Source organism: Ahaetulla prasina, chromosome 6 (genome assembly GCF_028640845.1).
Source record: "Ahaetulla prasina isolate Xishuangbanna chromosome 6, ASM2864084v1, whole genome shotgun sequence".
In the NCBI taxonomy this organism is placed as follows: domain Eukaryota; kingdom Metazoa; phylum Chordata; class Lepidosauria; order Squamata; family Colubridae; genus Ahaetulla; species Ahaetulla prasina.
Genome location: NC_080544.1, coordinates 6,989,911 through 7,015,129, shown reverse-complemented (window position 1 = coordinate 7,015,129; position 25,219 = coordinate 6,989,911). Strand labels below are relative to the sequence as shown.

Here is a 25,219-nt window from a genome sequence, read left to right as displayed (position 1 = left end):
ATAGAAATTGCCTGCCTGCCTGCCTGCCTAAATAAATAATATGGAATTTGCACCATACATTTTTATGTATATTTTCTCCACAATAATTAAATCCTTGGCTCATTCCAGGCTTGCAGTTTCCTTCTTTTAGTAGGATTAATATTGAAAGTCCATGTAAAACTACAGAATGACTCTCTAAGAAGGCAAAACTTTTTTCTTTGAGAGCGTAAATTTTGCCATGTGCTTAGGCCAATGATACAGTCTTAGCTTCAGTATTTAGTTCAAAGTCAATTCCACTATTATAGTCAGAGGAATCCCAAGTTCTAGGCTTTGGGCAAAAGTGTCATCGCTTAGGACAGAGTTGCGGGTGTCTTCCTTATCTGCCGGCTACGAACATTTTCACCAGAGCTTTCTTCTTTTCATTGGATCATGGATTTGATTGACGTTCAAAGAACAAGAGATTGAGCTTGTTTGGATACGGTAATCTTAAGTATACGAGACTGAAATGTTTGATCAATGGAGTTCGGAGGCCTAACTACTAATAGGTCTCTGCAGGTGTTGCACATACCTGCTGAGGTAGCTGGGTGCATCTGGGGTTGCTGGGGTCTGTCTGGTTGTGTTGGCTCACCTTCACCTAAAGCAAGCGGTGGCAATTATGCTAGCACTTGGAAAATGAAATTACCCATTTTGAAGATCTGCTGAGGGGGCTTATTTGAACCGAGAGACTTTTGTTGTGGACCTGGGTTTTCATCCCTATCCAGACATTTTACCATCTGCTTCCCACTCTATGAAAGGAAACAAAATCTCCCAAGATAGATTATTTGTACAAGGGTTCAGAGTTTTAAAATATAGCTCCCCCCCCTTAATTTACAGTTTGTTTAGAAATGTTGAGCTCCCAGATAAATGACAATGTTTTCTTTATAATCGGACAGCTGTTACGCTATCTTTAACTCTCTGGGGGAAAAACTTCACTGTTTATTCAGGGAAATGAAAGTCAGTTGTCATGTATTTTGCACAGAAGTCAAAGAAAAAGGCCCTTGAAGGAACCGCATCTGATTTAATATCACATTTCAGATATACTAAGCTGCAAAGAATAACCCAGGCATTACCAGCCATCTTTATTCCTTGCTAAACCAGGGATAAACCAAGATGGGCGGAAGCAGCGGTGAAATTCAATTTTTTTACTATCGGTTCTGTGGGCGTGGCTTAGTGGGTGTGGCAGGGGAAGGATACTGCAAAATCCCTATTTCCTCCCCACTCCTGGAGGAAGGATATTGCAAAATCCCCATTCCCACCCCACTCTGGGGCCAGCCAGGGGTGGAATTTGCCAGTTCTCCGAACTGCTCAAAATTTCTACTACTGGTTCTCCAGAACCTGTCAGAACCTGCTGGATTTCACCCCTGGGCAGAAGCTGTGAAGGGTGGCACATCAGGATGCGCTGGGGAGAGGGAACTCACTAGAGCAGCTTAATCCCGCAAAGCAGGGGCTCACCGGTTGGCCTTAGGTGACCCCAGTGGAGGAGAATTAAAGCCACACAATCAACATAGTGCCTTGTGCACTTTGTGAGTGTGGAATCGGGACTATAGAAATGGCTCCTCTCTGGAAGAACACATTTTCTACCTCATAACACCAGGTCATCACCTAAACTCCGCATTGGCGACAGGAAGGGCATCTGGCCAGTAAACACTCAGCCCCATTCAGCTGCCCAGACTCCACCCCTCAAGGGATTATGGGGTCATTAAAAGAAGATGATGATGATCACCTATTAACAGTGATGGCTACCCTTTTTGCCATCGCGTGCCAGGAGGGGTGGGGTGGGGGTTGCACACACATGACCACACTCATAATTCTGTGTGCCCTACCTCCATGCATGCGTGTGCGACCCCCCCCCACTCCTGCCACGCAATGGCCTGGTAGGCCGGTTTTTCTCTCTTACTTGGCTCCAGAGCCTCTCTATGAGTCTGGGGAGGGTGAAAATGGCCTCCCCCCACCGAGGCTCTCTGGAGGCCAGAAATGGCCCATTTCCCAACTCTCAGTTGGACAGGAAGTGACTTTTTTTTGCTGTCCCCAGCCTCCAGAGACTCCTAGAGAGGCTCTGGAGGCTGGGGACAGCAAAAAACATCACTTCCTGTCCAACCGGAAGTTGGGAAATGGGTCATTTCTAGCCTCCGGGGGGGGGAGGCTGTTTTCGCCCTCCCCAGACTCATACAGAGGCTCTGGAGCCAGGTGAGAGAGAAAAACGGGCCTTTCCCACCAACTCCCAGGCCCTCCGGAGGCAGGAAACAGCCTGTTTCCCTACATCTGGTGAGCCCAGAAGGCCTGAAAATCAGCTGGTGGAGCTGAGCTTGTGTGTCCATTGATATGGCTACATGTGCCACCTGTGGCACGCTTGCCATAGGTTCGCCATCACGGACCTATAAGCTAAGCATCCATGTAGAGTACTAATGTACCACAGTCAACAGCTGGTTGACTGATGGAGACGGACAGGGTGGAAGCCAAACTGGGCCGGCAAAGACGTTTTGGTGAAGGATTTGCACTGACTGAAGACAATCAACAGCAGCTGAAGCTGCAGCGATGATTCCGCATTTGTAGACAGTAAAGGATTCCACAGAAATGTTCACCGAATGACCTGCACTTACACTCCTTAAGAAGGCCCACAAAAGGTCCTAATGCATGTCCAGAACAACACTTAGGAAAGTCACAGCTGCTGCACTGCCTGGTTTTAAAAATGAAAGCGTTTACTGTCAGGCAGCCACAACAATGGAAACCGGAATACGCCAAACAAAGTATTCCAAAAATCATCTTCTTCTGCCTCTTTGGGGGCAGAGCAGAGGCTGCCTCCACAATACAGGCTCTGTGTGTGTGTGTGTGTGTGTGTGTGTGTGTGTGTGTGTGTTTTCATAATTTGAGGGTTAAAGATGGCAGAAGGGGAACCACGAGGAGGCAGACCTGGAAAGAACAGGCACCGGGTTGGGGGAGCCGCAGGCTGGATAGGCCATGATTCCTCCTCCTTTCTCATAATTTTGGACAGGAAGCCGATGTTCTTCAGCCTCGGGACTGAACCCCGCCCCCTGCAGGTTGCTCCCTCACAATTCAGAGAATTAAGAAGATGCCAAGTCACGCCTGGCTTCTTACTGGTAGCATCTGGGAAGGGTTTCCCCACAAGAGGACTGGGTGCTTTGTCCCCTCCTTCCCCAACAGCTTTCCTGACTCCCCTCTCTGGGCTACACATGGGTGTCCTGGGGGTCTTTGTCCAGCTCCTCACAGGAGCCAGCCCTGCTTAGGATCCAAATACTGTATTTTTTGGTGTATAAGACTCACTTCCCCCACCCCAAAAAAGTGGGTGGAAATGTCTCTGCATTTTATACAGTGAACGTTGCCGAAGCCCACTGGCCTCCACTCTTTGGCTTCTGCCTCCCAGCAATTTGCCTCCTTGCAGCAAACAGTCTGGTCAGCTTCAGCACAGCCTGATTTAGCACAAGCCGCTGATTGGCAGTTGGATCGGCCTACCAGAATACCAACAATCAGCTGTTCCAGGCTGCAGGGATCGCCACTGCCTGTCGCCCATCACTGTTTTCCTCCCCAAAAGCTAGGTGCATCTTATACTTTGGAGTGTCTTATTGTCCAAAAAATATGGTAATTATTGACCAATCAGTTCAGATGTTCATAATCTTATATGGGATGGAAGTGTTGTGGCTCCAGCCCCCCCCCCCCCCCGGGCCTGGCCTCCTGCAGAAAGTGACTCAGACAGTGAGGGGGAAGGGCCATCAGGGCTCCCCTCTGCAGGGCCGGCCCCTCTGGGTCAGCTCCAGGAGCCAGAGGCAGGCCAGGTGGAGGAGGTGACAAGGCCTCTGTCTCCTGTATCTCCCCCCGCCCAGGCAACGCTTCCAGACCCAGCTGTGGACAATCAGTCCTGGTTAGATCCCAGGTTTCGTAGACAAGAGAGGCGGGAACAACAAAAGAAGGGGTGGGGCAGGCCTAGAGAGTGCTGAGTCACGGAGCCACACCCCACAGGGTATAAAAGCAGGAGGGGCTGCTCTACTACTTCGTGAGGGACAAAACAAACTGACTGGAGAAAACTTGAGCTGAACTATTTGACTGAGCATTTGGCCTGGATTGCTGTTTGTGCCTGACTTCCTGGTTGCTCCAGTAACAAAGCTTCTGTGACGCCGGCATCAGGGTAGATAAAGAAAACCTTGGCAGACAATCGCTGGTTTGCTGCCAGAGCTGATAGCTGCTAAATTGCTGGCTAATTGAGTCAGTTCACGTGTCTCCCGGACTGAGGTGGGGGGGACAGAACAGGAAGCATCTGCTCTTTTATTCATTGCGTGAAGTCAGTCGGAGGAAAAACTCATGAAATGATACACTGTAATTTCCCCTAGAGATGACAGTCCAAGGCTGGCCCTCGATAGGAAGGGCCTGAAATCCCCCAAACCCAAAGGGCACCAAGAGTCATCCCAGACTCCCTTTCTTAGCGCTGGGCTGCCCCCTCTCCCAGCTCTGTATTTCCCAAGCAGAGCAGGTTTCTACCAGAACGTGACTATCGCCCTTGATGAGGACTAGCATCTCTCTTGTGCCTGTGTGGCCAATGGATCAAGACTTGGGGAGAGGCCCTCCCGCCTGGCCGGTGTCCCATGTGGAGAGCTCAGCACAAGTTGCTTCAGCCCCTCCAGCAACCGGTTAGTGATCTGGAGCATGAGATCACATTCTGCTTTCAGAGCTGGAAAGCGGGCATGTTTTATTAATGGCCGTATTTTTAAAAAATTCTTTTAAGAAAGCAGCACAGCCGCATCGTGTTGTCTGATGTATGTTGGATACCCGGCTTTGGAAAGTATTATTAACTCAGGGTATAAAATCAATGCTTATAAAACTGCAAGTCTTTCGCATTTCGAAAGATAAATGGCTGATAGCTACAGAACGAAAAAAGAAGAAGGAATATGGAACGGTCCCATCAATCTCAATGCATACACACACACACACTCTCACACTCCAGTGTAACAAACAAGCTAATTGTTGCTTCATTTACACATATCTGCATAATTTTTTTAAAAAGCAACTCGGAGCCAATCAAATCTTTAAAATATCTCCCATTGGTGCCCTGTTGATTATCTTGCTTAATTGTTAGAGCTTCGGGCTAATAAAAGCTTTGGAGAAATGAAAGAAATCAGAAGGCAGCCCTTTGTTTTCTGACTGAAGAAACAAACACGGGCGGAAATCAAAGCCCATCAAAAGGATTAAACTGGCGTTGAAGCCTCGACAGGGACTTGAGAAAAGAGCCTTCCAGGCTCCTCCAGCCAATTCTGTGCAAAAGACTTTGAAGGCTCCCCAACTGAATTGTTCCTCTTTATTAGACAAGCATTTCATGGCTGATCTCTTACCTTTCATAATGTCGGCGTGTGCAAGTGGCTGCACTGGTGCTCCCGGGATTTCCACCCAATTCGTCATAAATATGTTTCCATTGTCGACGGGCTGTGATCTGCAAAAGTGGCAATGGAAAATTTAATCTTGCACCTTCACAGATTGTGTGTGTGTGTGTGTGTTTGTGTGTGTGCACATGTGCAGCAATAAATGTACATGTGAGACATATAGGACAGCAGGAAGCACAAGCCATAAAGCCAGTGCAGAATAAGCTAACATGGACCCCTACAGCATACAACCTCTTGCACATTTCTTTCACCTACCTTCTATTTTTTCTGGAATTGCATTTTGTTTCTGCCTCTTTAGTAAGCAATCTGACTATTTTGTGTGTGCAATTTCTTGGGTAAAAAAAAAAAAGCATTCAGTGACTGAGAGCATTAACCATTAAAATGCTTTTAGAGAAATCTCTTGGTAAATTATAAACATGAATCCCAAACTCAGCATAAATAATGATTACAGAATTATTTTATTGAGTTAGTGACAAGGAGCTACAGCTGGAAGCCTCAATCCATCACATTCTCCAGTAAATCCATCCAGAAATACAATTTGTGTAACTTGATACGAGCAGTTTATTTTCACTCATCTGAGCTAGTAAAATATATAGATCAAACGGTAATGAAATCTAAACACTCTCTAAGATTAATATCTGAAGTATGTCCTAGAATTGGCTAAATAAAAGAAAACAAACATCTGATAACATGTTAAATTGCAAGCTATGACTTTTATGTGCCCGATCTCTGTACAGGAAATAGGATTAACAGAGAAACAGATGGAAGACGTAGCAAGAGAACTGAAGGGGTCTTCATTATTTTATACTGTCCAAACTACTTTAAAATAGGACAGGAGGGGGGGGGGAAGCTTGATAGGATCCATGTGTGACAAAAGAGGGAGGGTGGAAAACGGAGAGAAAATGATTGCGGGGTGGGGGGTGGGAGAGAGAAATTCAGTTTTATTTTGCAGTGGGTCTTGGGGAGCAAAGATTGTGCACGGTTAAAGGGGGCTGGTGGTGCTGGTCAGATCAGAACCAAAGAAAATCAATGCCCAAAGTTGTCAAATTGGTAGAGTAGGTAGGGGTGTGTGTGTGTGTGTGTGTGTTATAATTTTAATCTGAAAAAGAGATGGAGAATTAATTAGTACTGTATAGAACCCATTTCCTTTTCTGCATAAAGATAAAAGTGCCTTCTTTGCAAAAAGCAAGCATCAGAAGCAAAACACGTGTTACTTGGTAATATTATAATTTCAGACTACCATAATATTATAATTTCAGACTAACGCTGTTATCTTTGTTTTTTTCTCTTTAATCATAATCACTACCTCTTTCAGATGGAGATAAGACAAATAATAACCATAAGTCAAATGCCCTAACCTGAAATATTTGAGGTTTGGTAGAACTGGCTTATATATGGGCAAATTCACCTATTTACCTATATCTTTTCTTCCTAGCCTTGCCTGGTGGGGATGAAGACTCACTAAACATGCCTGTCGCATATTTTGCCAGGGCTAGGCCAAGACATGACCTCTGGGCTTTGCAGCAAGGGAGGGAAGGATTTGTGCTTCCAGAGCAGTGGTGGGTTGCTACCGGTTCGCCCTGCTTTGGGCGAACCGGTAGCAGCAGCGGCGGGAGGCTCCACCCACCCACCCGGACATCATCAAATACGCTCTGCGCATACGCAGAAGCTTCTCTAAATGTGCAGAAGCAGTGCACGTGTGTGAGCCAACCGGTAGCAAAGATAAGTGAAACCCAACCGTTCCAGAGATGGTGGCCTTGCACACCAAGACAAAAGATTGTGTAGTGGGTGGGTGCCTCTTTCTTCTTCTGGGGCCGGGGCTCCTTGAAAAGAGGGGACCGTGATGGACAGCAGAGGTTGCAGGCTTCAGTGAAGTGGGTTCCCCATTCATTCTGTGGGTGAGGCAGCTTTGCTTTCACCCCATTCAGGCAGCGGTCGTTTTCCTCCAGGGATGGAACTGTGGGTGATGCCAGGAATTGCAGGAGGAGGAGGAGACAGGTTTGCTCTCACTTCAGCAGGCAGCAATAAGCCGTGACTTGTGGGCAATAGTCCTCAGGCAGAGCATCGCAGACAATCATCTCACATGACGTGACATATTTGAGAGGGAAAAAAAATTGTTTTTGGGGTGCCAGTAGGTCTTGCGTGTTTACCCCCAAATCATGGTTGATGTGAGAAAACTGGGATTCTTAGTCTCTGAGGTCAGTCTCTTGATAACTAAGGCTGTGTGTCAAATCCTGGATGTTTGCATTTTTGTCTTTAGAATACCCTTCCTTAAAATGATCCTTGCTACAAAATGTATTCCCTATTTTAGAGAAGGTTCCATCCACCTTCAAACGGAGACGCCTGGAACACAAGATTCTCACTTAAATCCCTTGCAAACAGAACTCTCCTATTAGATAGTTCTTTTCATGTATAAAATTGAATTAATTGAGAATAAATATACAATTAATTCCCAACACAGAAATGTCCTATTTTAAATACGCATCTGCATCAACTCGTGGCATTTTGGAACACCTCACAAATTTGTCTTCCGCTGGTGGGCCATGTAGTATATAACATAATATCTGACAATTTCCATGGTGACAATATAAACACTGTACTTGGTTTTAATTAAAGGTGCAGATACTACTTCATAGTTATTTCTATTTGCAAAACAGGCTGTCACAACTGTCTTACATGCTGTTTCTGAAATGCACATAATTCAAAGCCACGGTGTCTTTCCTATTTTTCTCTCTTAAGTATTATTGCCTTCTTGTTGTTCAGTTGCTTCTATCGCTTCATGATCCAGCAAGAATCCTTTCACCAGGACTGGAAGGATCTGCTGGGGCCATTATCTGTGATGGCACCTGTCCAAATAGTCTTCTGTCCAGCTCTTCTTCATGGCCGTCATTCCGCCGAGCATCAGAGCCTGTTCCAAGGACTCCCACCTTTGCATTATGTACCTAAAGTGTCTCAGTTTTAGTCTCATTCCTCGTGCGTTTAGTGAACAGCCCCGTGTGACTTCATCTGGTGTTGAATGATTGATTGGTTCTTCAGGCTGTCCAAGCTTCTGTCAACAATTTTCTCCAGTACCAGAATTCAAAAGCATTCATCTTTTTTTGCTTAGCCTTTCTGATGGTCCAGCTTTCATAGCCATATGCCAAAACTGAGCAGGCGTGGGCTTGACAATACATACCGTGGTTGTCCAATGTGATGTCTCAGCAGTTTAACATTCTGTGTAGGTTTCTGCTAATCCCTCTTCCAAGTAGCAAATGTCTCTTTGTTGCATGGCTCTAGCTGCCATTCCTCTGCAAACTTTATCCTAGGAGGGTAAATAAAGTCTGTTACTATTCAAATTCTTCGCTCCCTATTTCCTTTGGGTTGGCATTTCCTGTTAACATAAATCTTTTGAATTTTGATTTTTTTTAATGTTGAGCAGCAGATGGGATTTTTCTCTCCTTTCACTTTCAACACAAGATTCCCAAATCTTTCCCATTTTCAGCCTTCCTGGTTTCATCAGCAGTTTTCATCTGAATTTCTGCTTTTTTTTAAACCAAAAGTTCTTGTGATTTATTCTGCATTTAAGTTAAGCGTTGGTATAAAATCTTGCACCTTCCTTTCCCAACTTTGGACCATTCAGTTGCTCCATAAACCTTTCCCACTCTTCTTCCTGGCGATCATAGTTTTTAAAGGAGAAGACCCAGTTTGGGACGAACCGAGAGCCAAAGTTCTGTGTAGAAGCAACAAAGCAAAAGTCATCCATCTTTTTGAAGCGCCCTTGTCTTTTCTGTAATGCCGGCACTGTGATTTCAGCCACTAATGGCTTTCCTGTATTCAGCTGCCATTTTTGGCAGTTTTACATCCAGCTGTGGAGGAAATCTGAATGGCAACATCTTGTGCTCTGTACTTGGGGAGACTTCTCCAGCAGTCCCCTTTCACGGTCATAAACTGGCCAATATCAATGGGTCTTTTCCAGGCCTTTGGCTTTGCTGCCTCTTCTGCACCAATCTGCCAACTTCAAGGAGGAGACACCAATCGGTTTGGCCGCTATTTCATCATGTCCTCAGCCAACATTTTCTGGGAGCTGCTAAGCTTCCCCTTCTGTACCTCTAGCTCCACTGGTCAGGTTTTCTTCTTGTATGCACCTCTTAGCACTTGGGAAAGTTTTTAATCATAAATGGGATGCATTTTCAACTGGGTATATTCACTTCTGTGAGAATATCCCCCACCTCCCCATGAGAGACGGCTGGTACCAACCAGCCCCAGGACATCTTCTGATTCCTTCCTGACAATGAAGCACTGGTCCAAAGTGCACTTGAAGCCAAGCCCAGAGAAAGTAGGGTCAACAAATGGTTTCATTTTCCAAATAAAAGCTTTTCTTTTCTTTTTCTCCCAGCGAATAAAATATGTGCTATTTACAGCATTGAAATAGACGCTTATTAAAATCAGACCAACCCTAAAACCAAGTCTGAAAAGCTTTCTGGAATAGAAAAGTCTATCCAACTAGCTTCCTAAGAGTTAAGTGGCTGAAGGCTCTATAACAGGAATCTCCAACCTTGGTCCCTTTAAGACTTGTGGACTTCAACTCCCAGAGTCCCTCAGCCAGCAAAGCAGAGGGCTCCAACCTTGGTCCCTTTAAGACTTGTGGACTTCAACTCCCAGAGTCCCTCAGCCAGCAAAGCAGAGGGCTCCAACCTTGGTCCCTTTAAGACTTGTGGACTTCAACTCCCAGAATCCCTCAGCCAGCAAAGCAGGGGTCTCCAACCTTGGTCCCTTTAAGACCTGTGGACTTCAACTCCCAGAGTCCCTCAGCCAGCAAAGCAGAGGGCTCCAACCTTGGTCCCTTTAAGACTTGTGGACTTCAACTCCCAGAGTCCCTCAGCCAGCAAAGCAGAGGGCTCCAACCTTGGTCCCTTTAGGACTTGTGGACTTCAACTCCCAGAGTCCCTCAGCCAGCAAAGCAGAGGGCTCCAACCTTGGTCCCTTTAAGACTTGTGGACTTCAACTCCCAGAGTCCCTCAACCAGCAAAGCTGGCTGAGGAACTCTGGGAGTTGAAGTCCACAAGTCTTAAAGGGACCAAGGTTGGAGACCCCTGGGCCAGGCCAAGCCTCTCTGTATTCCTGGGAGGACCAAGGGGAAGGGTCAGCTTCTTTGCATAGGTTTCCTCCATTTGTGGTTTTAAGGTTCGGTCTGTGCATCTACTCTGCCTGGAGAGATGTACCCCACATGCTCATGATTTGTTGGATAAGTCCTGTTGGGCTGGGTGACAGAACATGCTAAAGGAAAAATACCTCAATTGTATTACGATTTAGGACTGCAGGATGCAAGCCCAACCTCAGTTTGTCTGCATCTATCTCAGTGGCTTGTAAATTCCTTCTCCTATCTGAATATTTCTATTCTTAACTAGATAAGGCCTTCCTTTGCACCATGGCAAATTTATTTCCGGCCACATAATCCTATTGCATAATGCTGCCATCCCACCTGGTAGCTCCTCTCCACTAGCATTCTGTGGATCTTTGGCATCTGGGAATGTTACTCACTCAAGGGAGACTATTTCCTTTGCCTGCTTCCTGGAATAAGCCCCAGGGCTGGTTATCGGGGTTCATATTCGGGGCCTCTGGTGGCTCAACAGGCTAATGCAGTCTGTTATTAATAGCAGCTGCTTGCAATTACTGCAGGTTCAAGTCCCACCAGGCCCAAGCTTGACTCAGCCTTCCATCCTTTATAAGGTAGGTAAAATGAGGACCCAGATTGTTGGGGGGGCAATAAGTTGACTTTGTACATAAATATACAAATAGGATGAGACTATTGCCTTACACAATGTAAGCCACCCTGAGTCTTCGGAGAAGGGCGGGATATAAATGCAAATAAAAGTAAAATTAAAAATAAAATAAAAATATTTAAAGCATCCTAAATATTTGGATCGGGATCAGCAGACAGGAGGGAGAACGTGGGGCTCCCTGCACAGCCAAAGCAGTCCTTTCTTAACTGCTTCCACTGATTTTGTGGCCTTTCAGCAAGAGGCGTCTTGCCCTGCACAACAGCAGGGGAGAGCTTAGACTACAGGCTGGAGGCCTTCCCATCTGCCCCTCTTCCAGGGTCCAGCATTCTTCTCACCCCGGGAGAAGTGAAGGGTTTGGGCACCAAGTGAACTTCTGGGGAAGCCAACCAGGAGCCACTAAGAATTTGCAACAAGTGAAGCAGGAACTCTATCCTAGATTGCGGGAAGAACAGCAACCAGTGTCAATCCAGCTCCAACTGTGTTCTTTAAGTACGAATGATCCTCGACTCCATTCAGTGTGAAAAGTTTACTGGGAGTTGAAGTCCGCAAGTCTTAAAGAGACCAAGGTTGGAGACCCCTGCTCTATAAGGAATGGAGTTCCTTAAAATTATAACAATTGAGAAGCTGCTAAAATGAAACTAGGACAAAGGGACCAAGAGCAGGGGAGTTCCTCTCTTTCTACTGGCTTAATTTGGGACTTCTGCCAACATTTAACCTCTGTTTCAAAATAGATGTGTTTTTTTACTACTTTTATTGGTTGGGGGGAAAATGTTGCTTCCTGCACCCAAATGCCCAGGGGCTCAATGCGATTTCAAATGTTGTCCCAATTTGTGCTAAACCTGGGGTCTCCAACCTTGGCAACTTTAAGACTTTTGGATTTGGACTCCCAGAATTCCTCAGCCAGCAAAGCAAAGCTGGCTGAGGAATTCTGGGAATTGAAGTCCACAAGTCTTAAAGCTGCCAAGGTTGGTGGAGACCCCTGTGCTAAACAGAGCTGGAAATCAAAGCTAAATTCTCAGTTCAAGCACACGACATGCCTGCTATGTTTAGAATCCTTCTGGATCTCTTTCCAGTTTCCATTTTGGCACCATTCCTGTCTCTGTGACCCAGGACCCTTTGGGGACAGGATAATGGGAATCTTTTTGATTTGACAATTCAAAGGGACATCAATTTTTAAGCTGGCCATGGGTAACTCGGACATCATCCCCAGTGAAAGCCAAGCTTCTTGCCGCAAGCTTTGGAACAGAATGTTAATTACGATATTTTCATTTCATATTTTAAGTATGGCAGTCACCATATTAAACTTGCAGTTTTCCTTCAAAGCATGACCCAGTAAATTTAATGGAGATTTCTCCTGAATAAATAAGAACAGATTTAGCCACGCAAGCAGACTAAAACAAAAGGAACAAATGTCAATTAAAGAGCGAGCTAAAAAAAAACGGCTTGTATGCATTCATTATTTCCTGTAATAACAAAAGCATCTCAACATCCATTAGCAACATAGTTATTAAAGTGAAACAATACACTTTTTCTTACTAGTTCCTTGTGTGTCCAATCACACTTGGCCAATACATTCTATTCTATTCTAATTCCAGGATGATTTGCTGTTTTGTTTAAATAACTTTTCAAGTTTTATCTGTTATTTAATTGTACCGTAAGGGCAGCCAAGCTGTGAGCTTTCTGAACAAAGGCAAAAACTAGGGTTTTCCATGCGTCCAGGTATGCCAGGTGAGTTTCTTTGGAATCCAGCTGCCTAAAGAATGCTCCAATTCAGGGGTCTCCAACCTTGGTCCCTTTAAGAGTTGTGGACTTCAACTCCCAGAGTTCCTCAGCCAGCTTTGCTGGCTGAGGGACTCTGGGAGTTGAAGTCCACAACTCTTAAAGGGACCAAGGTTGGAGACCCCTGCTCCAATTAATCCGAGGCGGTGAAAACATTTCCAGTGATAAACCTTTTATGTCAACTGGATCTTGTTACAGATGCCATCTCTCTTTCTCGGTCGTATCAGGCAGTTCTTTCTTCTCCTTTTAAGATCTTAATCACAGTTTGTGACTCCAATATTTGTTGGTTTGGGACCCATGCTGTAAAATCCACAACCATCAATTTTCCCCACGAGCTAAAAATAAAGTCTCTGTGTCAGATACTGTTAGCTGATAAAAAGGATCAGTTCACTGTGTTCCCTCCCCACTAATTTAAAACTTTAGATAACTTCCTGTTTACATGGCCTGACCCTTTTCTGCAAAAGGCTGTTACCATTCAAAGCAAGAACAGACACCACAGCGCACAACACTGTCATGGGCACGGCTGATTGCTTTTTAAAGTATTTAATACATTTCCCACATTTGACGAGAGCAGATGTCAGGGACTATGCCAAGGCAAATGTTCTTTTATGCAATCTTGGCTAGTTGTACAAGAATATCCCTCTCATAACGTAGGAAAAAATTACAGACCCAAACAATTTCCTTGACAAGGAATAGTTACGTATGTTTTCCACTCAGAGTTGGGTTTTTTTGGTTTTCTTTTCTTTTCTTTTTTTTAACTACAAGTTTACAGTTTTGCCAAGCCTGGAATTAATTCAGACTGTTTCCAAAAGAGAACCCCATAAATTCAAAGTGTTTTCTGCTGAACTGTGGAGTTTTTTTTGTTGGTATATTTAATGTACACATGGCAAAAACATGAGAAAATTAAGAGTGCACAATTTTTTTTCTCTGAAGTTACTTCAACACTTACTGTTTCATATCCTCCCAGTTTTTGAGCAGCTTGAAACATAGTCCAAAGGTTAACTGTTAGAGGGACAATAAGCATTGAGATAAGCATTGCATTAACCATCTTTCCAAGAAAGGCAAATGAAACAATCTTTCTTTGACAATGAAGCAAGAAAAACAATAATCACATCCACAGGTTTAGCCAAAAACAGAGAAACAGCCTGCGAAACACTTTTACCTAATTCAAAGTGTAAACTCTGCCCTTTGCACATGTGCCATTCTTTTAGAAACCACAAGGGGAACATTCTACTTAGATCCAGTTACAGGTATTAGAAAACAATTACTTCCTCCAGGATAAGAAATAATCAGTACTGCTCCCAGTAAATAAAATTTACCATGTTGTACATGGTCCTAAATCGAAGGCATTGATTAATTAAGAACAGGGCATTTCCTTAAAGTGGCCTAACTAAGAGACCAAGAATTGTGAACGCAGATACAAAGTAAGAGAAGACCCAGAGAGAAGGGTGAGACCCAGAAGCCTCCTCCACCCAGCATCCCATGTACTCCTCATCCCACCTGGGGCAGGTAAGGGACAGATGGCCCCAGAGGGTCCTTCTAGGGCAGTTGTAGTCAACCTGGTCCCTACCGTCCACTAGGGGGTGTTCCAGCTTTCATGGTGGGTGGTAGGGGTTTAGTCCAATACTGAAGCACTTTCCTTTTTTTTTAATTTAATTGACTTTTAAAAATTTTTTTCATAGCATTATTTAAAAACATTTTCATTTAAGTTTTCATAAAATTCCCCGTGACAATTTAAATTTCTGAAAATAAACTATTTGTATCGGATGCGCATAAGTTTAGTTCACGTTACGTAAGTGAAACTAAATGGTGCTATAGTGCGACCGCAAACAAAAGAGCCTCGTCCCAGAATAGCTCGCACATCTCCCCCCACACCACCCAGCTGTAATAGACAAGCAGAGCTGGTAGCAGGCGCCCCCCTCCCAACCCAATCCACGATGCACGAGAGGCATGCGCAGACGACGATATGCGGCACATTACTGTGGAACTGGTGGGCGGTTAGAAAATTTTACTACTAACAGAGATACAAAAGTGGGCGGTAGAATGTAAAAAGGTTGACTACCCCTGTTCTAGGGGAAGTGAGCTCTGTCCAAGATGTCTTCCCTCTAATTCCCTCCAGAGCTACAAGATGCCACAGTAGGGATGCAAACTCCCCCTCCCCCCCAAGATTGAATGTGAAAGGTTACTCTAAGCTAAAGGTAGGGATGCTTGGGGGAGGAAGGGATGCTTTCAGCTTATGTCCTAAATTTCTAGACATTTTGGTTCAGCTCAGCTCTGGGTACAAAACGTTTCCTATAGAGACCTGCCCTTAGAGTAACCAAGATTGCAACGGCTTCCCTTCCTTCCTTCCTTCCTTCCTTCCTTCCTTCCTTCCTTCCTTCCTTCCTTTCTCTCTCTCTCTCTTTCTCTTTCTTTCTTTCTTTCTTTCCAATTATAATTGAGGCATTAATCATCTGGAGAATGGCTGACGCGTATGTGTTTCTGGGCCTGTTTCCTTGTGTCCCGCACTTGGCAGGAGCATTGCTAAGAGACCCCTTGAGGAAATACTGGAGGGAGCCCTGGGAAAGGGTGCTCGCCCCGATCCATTGAACTTGGTGATCCTGGCCGCTCCCCATCCTTTTAATCCTTGCTGAATCTTAAGGGCTTCATAGCAATGGGACAAAAAACTCTTCCTTCAAGGAACATGTGAATGGTCACTGATCTTCACTTAGAGGAACACTTGACAAGCTTTCACGAAAGCCATGCTCTCTCAGGAAAAAGGGCTGAGCCAGCCCATTCAATTGTCCAACGTTTCAAAAAAGCCAAAAGCATGCCTTGCTTGGCCCGGTTTAGGTAAGAGCAGGGGTCTCCAACCTTGGCAACTAGCTTTGCTGGCTGAGGAATTCTGGGAGTTGAAGTCCACAAGTCTTAAAGTTGCCAAGGTTGGAGACCCTCGGTCAAGAGGATGCCTCAACACAGCCAACTTCAAAAGCCCAAGAGAAATTTTTGTGTGTATGGGGCTGGGTGGGTAGGACAGCTGGGACAATAGTTGACTGCACTTTCTTCAAATATGTTGTTTTCCTTCAAATTTAGAATATTTCTTGAGTAAAACGAACACTTTTCAATGTCCACCTTTTAGATATTGAAGATAATTTCTAAAAGCTGAAGCAATCCACGTGAAGACCTAGAAGCTGCAGAGGTTCTATAAAAAGAACTTCCAGCCAAGGTGAGAAGGATGGAGACTTCACAGCCATCTCAGTGCCCTGCAAGAACGTCAGAAAGGGCAGATGCTTTTCTCTCTTTTCTCCTGCCTTTAGCTGAACGGGGCTTTAGTACTGCAGGTACTGAACTAAAGCAACCAGACTGAGCATCATTAGACAGCGTGAGTTTGGGGTTACACTGAACAGGTGGCCCTTCAGGATCTATTCTAAATGCCAATTGTTATTACTGTTTGAGAATTCACCATGATCTACAATTTGGGTCATTGTGGAATTGCCAAAACAGACCATCTTTTAACTGTCTAAGAAAATATGCAAATTCAGTCTTTCTGCAGGATCTATTAATCTAATTAATCAGTGGAACGACTTGCCTCCAGAAGTCGTGGGGATGCCAACACTGGAGATTTTAAACAACAGACTGGACAACCATCTGTCTGAAATGGTATGCCGTTTCCTGCTTGAGCAGGGGGTTGGACTAGAAGACCTCCAAAGTCCCTTCCAACTTGGTTATTCTGTTATCTAGATTCACTCTCCATTTGCAAGTAATCAGAGATCTGAATCAGAGGCAAAAAGAAGAATCCTTTGATGTTGTTGTGTCTTGCCCGCCCTCAGAGCAGCCGGGGCCTTCTTACCTGCTCCCGAACACTGAGGAATGTATGCCTCCCGGTCCCAGTCCTGGCTCCATGCCCACACAAACTGCAGAAGAAGGAGCATCTCCCTGCCCCAGCCCTGACTCCATGCCCAGGCAAACGGAGCAGCTAGACCCCTCCCCCTCCTCCACCGCAGGTGAGCCTGAGGAGGGTTTACTCCCAACAACAGCTGATTGGAGTGACCCTCGCATCAGAAGATTGGAGAGGCGGAGGCAACAGAGGGAAGGGAGGGGCAGGCCTTAATGAGTGCTGAGTCATGGAGCCACACCCCATGGCCTATATAAAGGATCTGCTTTCTGGCAGTCTCTGAGTCAGGCAAAAGTCGAACTTATCTTGCTGAAGTCACTTACTGGTCTCCTGCCTGCTCTGAGGACTTTGCTAGGACTTTGGGCAGAGCTGCAGAGGCAAGCCTGATTCGGATTTCCCTGACCCAGCTGTCAGCGGAGGAGTGGGACACGACAGATGTGATTACTGTACGATTCCCTGTAGGCCCTTTTTTAAAGGCATCGTGTATGTTTGATATATTTTTATTTAAGTTACAAATATATAAAAAAGGTTCCTGTTTGCAAAACCCCTGGTCACTCACGCTTTAAACAATGGGATAAACATAGGTTGCCTGTCGCTCTCTCTGTCAAGCGAATTATATACTATTCCACGAAAGAGCTTTTGCTCCTGGCTGCGAATGAATATTACCTAAAAATGGGTGTTCTCCAGTCACCAGAACGTGTTACTGAGGCTGGTAGCATTTATAACGCTCCGGTTATCTACCAGCAGAGAAGTTTCTCTCAACAGGTTCTCCTGACTCAGCCGGTTGTTTTCCCATGTCCAGATTGGAAAACGGCAGTCAAGAACTATCCTAGTCATCAAAGGATAATGTGGCTTCTCCTTCCTCTGAAACCCTCCCTGAAATGCCCCCAGCCAGTCTCTTGGACTACACTTCCCATCAGGTTCAGCCAGAACAGGGATGACATTTTGTGGAACTGGTTGGAGACTTGGAAACTTCGCTTCAGTTTTGCTGAAAAGTGACGCCACACATCCAGGGCGATTGTGCCCTAGCGCTGGGCAACTGAGCACCAATAGTCCCTTTCTAAGCAAAGCGGAGCTTTCTAAGCTACATTTCTGTTTACTAAAATTTATTAAGGATATATCTGATATGTTATGATAGCAGTGTTCCAATATCTAAGGGGCTGCCACAAAGAGGAGGGCGTCAACCTATTTTCCAAAGCACCAGAAGGCAGGACAAGAAACAATGGTTGGAAACCAACCAAAGAGAGAAGCAATCTGGAATTAAGGAGAAACTTCCTAACACTGAGGACAATCAACCAGTGGAACAGCTGGCCTTCAGAAATCGTGGAAGCTCCATCACTGGAGGTTTTTAAGAAACGACTGGACAGCCACTTGTCCGGAATGTATAGGGCTGTGATGGCGAACCTATGGCACGCAGAGCCCTCTCTCCGGGCACGCGAGCCGTCGCCCTAGCTCAGCTCCACTGCACATGCGCGCGCCCCTCCCGCCAGCTAGCTGAATTTTGGGTCTCTGCCACGCATGTGCGGGTTGCGGCGCGAATGCAGAAGACACATGCACATTAGTGAGGGGAGGGGGGGGTCGCGCACGCATGTGCAGGGAGAGCATGGGGGGGTGTGGCGCACTTTAAGGTTTTGGTTACGACCTTTAAAGCGCTCCATGGCTTAGGGCCTGGGTACTTACAGGACCGCCTGCTGTTACCTCATGCCTCCCACCGACCCGTACGCTCTCACAGAGAGGGACTTCTCAGGGTGCCGTCCGCCAAGCAATGCTGGCTGGCGGCCCCCAGGGGAAGGGCCTTCTCTGGGGGGGGCTCCCACACTCTGGAACGAGCTTCCCCCGGGTTTACGCCAAATACCTGACCTTCGGACCTTCCGCCGCGAACTGAAGACACATCTTTTCATTCGCGCGGGGCTGGCTTGAATTTTATTGGTTTTTTAAATTTTCTTAAATTTTAATATCAATTTTAAACGGGATTTTAGTTTTTTATATATTTTAAAGTTTCGGGCTAATTATAATAAGTTTTTTAATTTACATTTTAAACTGTACATTGTATTGTCTTTTTTACTTCTGCCTGTACACCGCCCTGAGTCCTTCGGGAGAAGGGCGGTATAAAAATCAAATCAAATAAAATAAAAAAATAAATAAATAAATACACGTCCCATTTTTGGTCCCAGGAGGCTGTGGGGAGGCCTACTAGGCCTAAAATGGGGTGGGGGGCAGGGAGGGCACGGGGGGTCATGTGCGCATGTGCGGGGTGTGTGTCACACACGCATTGCACATGCGCTTAAGGCACGCGACGACAAAAAGGTTAGCCGTCACTGGTATAGGGTCTCCTGCTTCAGTAGGGGATTGGACTAGAAGACCTCCAAGGTCCCTTCCAACTATATTATTCTGTTGTATCTGGGGGAGAAAGCATTGCAATTTTCTCTCCTCTCTCTCTGACATACACACACAGAGAGACACCTCAAAACTTTCTGAATAAAAAGCATCGCTAAATCTTGCATTTTTCCTGAGCTATCAGAAGCTTTACTCAGGCCTTAATTTAATAGGAATCCAATGCATAATGCAACAAAGCTGTTCATAGTACATTAATTCTGCTTCTATTTCAAGCAGCTAGTTTTTCAAGCAAACATTGTAATCATTTTAGAGTTATGTAAGCTTCTAATGGCTGCTGGAGGCCTGTTGCAATCAGTGTCAATTGCTATTAGGTATGTAAATTGTTATGTAAAGCATAGCAGTCTGACATTCTGCATCAACACAACAGGGAAAAGAAATTCAGATACCTAGTATTTCCAAATAAGAACCTCTCCCTTTAAAATAATTTGTAAAACTTATCGATGATTCAAAACACATCCTTTATGACATCATTCCATCCACTGTATGGGATACTTACACAGAATTTAATGATTGTTTTTAAATAGTGGTAAGTCCTCCATTGAAACAGCTCTTTGCATGGTGTACTGTTAGAGTCAGATATGTTAAATGTGATTCTCATATCTGGAATTTACTTTACAAGTTTCCTGGTCTTATTGAAAGTAGACTTGACTTAGACTTGTACACTCCCCACTCTCTCAAGGTAAAAACTGGGTAGGATGCAAGTAAATGTTATTTTAACTGAAGCAACCACTATGGGTACCAACTGATTTAAAATATTTTTTTTCTCCTGCACTGTTTTTTAAAGAGGAAAATAACAGAAGCATCTTACAGCTATTTCTGGCTTGGCTATGCATGTCAAAAACATAAGGATGATGCAGTCATCCAGCTAATTTCCAGAATAAGTCTTGCTAGGAAAAAGGGACTCTTAAGAGAGGGTGACAGGATTGCAGACTAAATTTCTAGGACTAGTTGATCTGGAGGACCTTATGGAATAAGGGATGAAAAAGAAATCAATCTAGGAATCAACCCAGGGCCAATAACTGGATTCTTATGAGTCCCAGGGTGCCCGTTTAATGTATTCTAGACTAGGGGTCCCCAATCTTGGCAATTTTAAGCCTGGCGGACTTCAACTCCCAGAATTCAAAGCTGGCTGGGGAATTCTGGGAGTTGAAGTCCACCAGGCTTAAAGTTACCAAGGTTGGGGACCCCTGCTCTAGACCTCTAAGGCACATAGACTGCCTACCGAAGGTCACGGATTTGCATTCAGTATGGCATCCCCCAAATGTGGACAGTTGCTCAAAGCAATTGGGAAAAACCAAAAAACCCTACAGACCTTTGGTATGCCTAAATACCTCTCGAGATGTCAACATGACTTGGATAATAAAATAGAAATAAAATAATTAAAATTAGGGTCCCATCACCTTTAAAGTTGTCCCTTTTTACCAAGTCAAGCACATTAAATGTCATACAAAAATGCAATGAAAATTCTACTTACTCTGCTTGAAACCAAGGTAGGGTATTCGTTCAATGGGCGTTTTCCTTTCTTTCATGTATTTGTAAAGTGCCACAAGGAAGGCCTGCTCATCTGCTCTGCATTCCTCACCCACAGAAATCTTGGATTTATCCTCATTTGAGCCCTTTTTACAGTTGCTGTTATTATTTTTGGTTTTGGACAAAGGAGATCTAGACTCACATTTTACCTGGAAGAAAAGAAGAGATGGCAGATTAAATCTTGAAAACTGATTGAGTTTTCTTTCATTCCTCTCTGTCCTTTCATAGCTCCTCTTTCTCAGAAGGCTGAATTGTGTTGTTGTGTCTTCACGCTTCAAGCTTTCTATGAGTTTGCTCTGTGCCTCCTTCCACCTGGTCCCATAGATGCAAAATATGATGGGCAAAGGCAGGCCACACCAAGTCTGCTTGGCGGCCAGGCGGGCTGTGCTGTGGGAGAGACAATCCACTCTTTTACGTGTGCCTTTGGCATTGAGTCTCTTTTACGTGTGCCTTTGGCATTGAGTCATGCCGGCCACATGACCACGGAGACGTCTTCGGACAGTGCTGGCTCTTCGGCTTTGAAACAGAGGTGAGCACCACCCCCTAGAGTCGACAACGACAAGCATGTATGTGCGAGGGGAACCTTTACCTTTAATATGACCAAGACATGGATTTATGGGTGAACTTTTGTGCTGAGGAGCTGCCTTCATTTGGGGGATTGATCTCTTCCCAGCAATGCACACACGCTCACCTCTCTTGACTTTTTATTTATTTATTTATTTATTTATTTGTCGAACGTGTACAAGATAGCAGGTATAAATATGAACATGGACATGTACGAGGGAAATGAATACAAATAAATGGGGACAGTAGTCCTTTTGGTCCCTTTCAGCTGAGGGAGCGGTTCCCAACCCCAATTTGGGCAGGTAGAAAGGAAGCTCTTCACCCAGTGAAGAATCTCTATGGGCAAGAGAAGGCAGGACACCTGGAGAGGAGATTCTGCAGGAGATGCTTTCTGTTGGTCCTGGCCTTCTGAGACCTTTTTAGCGCTTGTCAGGGGGAAAATGTCCTGGATCTGCCCAGCCAGAAGTTGCTCCAGGGAACGTACAGGCACTGTTGCTTCTATGAAGATCCATGGTCCCCTGGTGCTGCCTCCATCCAGTTTGAGGCCTTTGATCTTAAAACCACCTGATAGGACCTTTCCTGTTGTGTTGCCTGGCCCCGGAACACAAGGCCCTGGAGGTTCAAGGGCCCTGCTCAGTGGTGGGATTCAAACAATTTAACAACTGGTTCTCTGCCCCAGGGGTCTTCAATCTTGGTCCCTTTAAGACTTGTGGACTTCAACTCCCAGAGTCCCTCAGCCAGCTTGGGAGTTGAAGTTCACAAGTCTTAAAGGGACCAAGGTTGGAGACCCCTGCTTTGCTGGCTGAGGGACTCTGGGAGTTGAAGTCCACAAGTCTTAAAGGGACCAAGGTTGGAGACCCCTGCTTTGCTGGCTGAGGGACTCTGGGAGTTGAAGTCCACAAGTCTTAAAGGGACCAAGGTTGGAGACCTCTGCTCTGCCCTAATGATTTCTTCCAACAACCAATTTGCCAAACTGCTCAGAAAGTTAACAACTGGTTCTCCCGAAGGGGTGCGAACTGGCTGAATCCCACCACTGGCCCTGCCCTGCTTTAAAGTGGCCCCCATGACCTGCCTCTTTCCCCAAAGCTAGAATAGAAGGAGGTGCCTCTGTGGGAGTTTTATTAATGGCTCAGTCAGTGGTGGGATTCAACCGGTTCAGGCTGGTTTGGGCGAATTCAGGGGTGAAATCTAGCAGGTTCTGACAGGTTCTGGAGAACCGGTAGCAGAAATTTTGAGTAGTTTGGAGAACCGGCAAATGCCACCTCTGGCTGGCCCCAGGTGTGTGTGTGGGGGAATGGGGATTTTGCAGTATCCTTCCCCTGCTATGTCCACCAAGCCACGCCCAGCAAGCCACGCCCACAGAACCGGTAGTAAAAAAAATTGGATTTCACCACTGGCGAATCAGTAGTTAAATTGCCCCCCACACCCCATTTTGGCTCCTAATAAGTGCAGGGAGGCCTCCTAGGCCCAAAACAGGGCACAGGGGAGTGTGGCGCACCCCCCCTCTCCCCGCGGCCCTTTTTTGCTCCCAGGAGGGTTCAGGAGGCCGAGTGCTGCCTGGCCACGCCCACCATGGCCACACCCACCTAGCCGGTCATTAGGGCAGAGAACTAGTTGTTAAATTATTTGAATCCCACCACTGGGCTCACCATAGGAGTCCCTGGCAAGAACTCCATGGGAACACGCAAAGGCACCGCTAAGCAGTCTTGTTAAGGGACAGCTTTGAAGCCCATCACTCTCCTGAGACGCTTCTTGGAATGATGGTGGGAGAGAGCAATAGACCCTTAAATAATGGACATCCAAGAAGACCACTCATATTCCTGGAGCAGAAAAATTAAGGTGGTGGTAGCGGCAATAAACCCGCCAGCCTTGAGAAACAACAAAATCAGGGGGGTGATCAAAAATGACATCTTCTTCTGCATTCTGAGGACAAGGGAGCTAAAAGGGAAGCTCTCCTGTTAGCTACTAATAAATGGGGGCATTTGGTATTAGCCCAGGTCCTTCAAGGTGACCAAGTTGTGAACAGGCCCACCACATGGATTCTCAGTGGATCACACGGCTATTACCAGCCTTCAGGGTCTCTTCCCCTTTCTAAGAATGCTGGAAAGTAAAGATTTCCCCCCCCCCTCCTGTGTGACTAAGGTACAAGAGCCCTGAGTTTGTTTATGTTTGCAAAGTATTTATGGAAATATGAAATTTTTTAAAAAACTAGTTTGGTGTCAGACAAGCTTCTCAACTATAGTTGTGAACTTCCCAGGAATATTTGCAAGACTGTCTTACCCAATGGTAAGCATATCAACCGATTTGGGTGCTCAGAAAATAAAGCAGAAAGAAAGAAAGAAAGAAAGAAAGAAAGAAAGGAAGGAAGGAAGGAAGGAAGGAAGGAAGGAAGGAAGGAAGGAAAGAAGGAAGGAAGGAAGGAAGGAAGGGTAAATGGGAGGATATTATGGATTTCTTTTATATGAGAAACTTCCATTAAATCGAACTACTGCATGTCAAGCCTTTAGTATGTAGTACAGAGGTCTCCAACCTTGACAACTTTAAGCTGGCTGGGGAATTCTGGGAGTTGAAGTCCTCCAGGCTTGAAGTTGCCAAGGTTGGAGACCCCTGATGTAGTATAATTTTAAATAAATGACCATTTTAGGTGACTATTTGTATTAAAAGGCCAGAAAAGATAGGGAGGACGTACATGATTTGGATTCATTTTTTAATTTAAGAAAAAACCACACACACTCCTATATAAAAGAGACCTTTGAAGACTGCATAACTTAGCAGGAACATTTTCTTCATATGTTCATGACCAAAGTGGTGTTTCCATAAATAAAGTATCTGGTATAAATGTCCTGCGGTGAGGCATGAATTAGTTCTGTTAAAATTTGGTGAGAGATCATCTAGTTTATTGTGGGCTCAAAGTACGGTTTAAAAACTGCCATTGGGAAATGGATTTGTTTATGGGTCTTTTAAGAGGAAATTTCCAGCATTCGTGCTGAAGGGAAAAATTGATGTGCCTGTACTGTAAAAGGTCTTTAAAACTCTTGGAGTCTCTTGGGGCTTATATTGTTTCAGGGGAAACGTTGGTTCTCAATTTCACCGAGTGTGAAACTATCTGTGGACATCAGCTGCATCTCTTGAATGTAAAATCATAACATCCCTGTGCTGAGAAAGAAAATTAAGAGCCTATATGAATTGATCATTCCTCCTAATCAAAAGCCAGGACAAAGTAGAACGATCCACGGAGGGGCCTGTTTTGAATTTAGCAAGGCATTGGGGGGGGGGGAACGGGACTCTTCATGCAAAGAGAGGGAGACATTGCCAAATTGCACATGGGAACAACAAACTGATACCATCTTTTCCAACTGATACCAATATTATTGATATATGCTATTAATTAACATCTTAATTAGATTTTTTTTTTGACAGATGAAAAAGAAGAAGAGTTTCAAACCCCTTGATTAAATTCTGGGAATTTAATCCCATTTTCCTTAGGAAATAAATTTAGCCTTCCTTTCCTCTCAGAATTTTCAATCATATTATTGTCATCATGTGTGTTTTGTGTTATAGCCCCACCTGCAACTGAGAGTGGGTTTCAGGCATCAAGAGCTGTTTTGTTTGGTTGCGTGAGCAAAACATATTCTTAGAAGAGTGGGAGCATGTTAGCAATATAGAAACAATATCGGTTACGTTCTTTATTTATTGGACTTACATGCTGCTTTAATTGTTGCCAACTGTAAGTGGATTATGTAGCTGGTGTCTATAACTCAGATTAAACAATAATGATTAACATAATTTACAGTGACAGCAACAGATGACAACCTCATCATGTAGCCATTACTGGGGCCTATTGAAGCAGCCACATTTCTCTGGTTTTCCTAAACCCTAGGAGGGTTGTGGCCAGTTGCAGAGGACGG

General features: G+C 45.0%; 1 protein-coding gene across 3 annotated transcripts in view; it reads right to left on the bottom strand.

The window, feature by feature from the left end:
- ARID5B (AT-rich interaction domain 5B) overlaps positions 1 to 25,219 on the bottom strand; it is a 169,601-nt gene that overhangs the window by 21,520 nt on the left and 122,862 nt on the right. For all 3 annotated transcript variants that reach the window (XR_009155830.1, XM_058189220.1, XM_058189219.1), the window contains 3 exons: positions 20,692 to 20,896; positions 13,896 to 13,948; positions 5,358 to 5,455 (listed from right to left, as the gene is read on the bottom strand). Coding sequence is in view for 2 of the 3 variants with exons in the window: in XM_058189220.1 (XP_058045203.1) it covers positions 5,358 to 5,455; positions 13,896 to 13,948; positions 20,692 to 20,896 (356 nt within the window). In the remaining variant the exon portion in view is untranslated. The remainder of the gene's footprint in view (positions 1 to 5,357; positions 5,456 to 13,895; positions 13,949 to 20,691; positions 20,897 to 25,219) is intronic.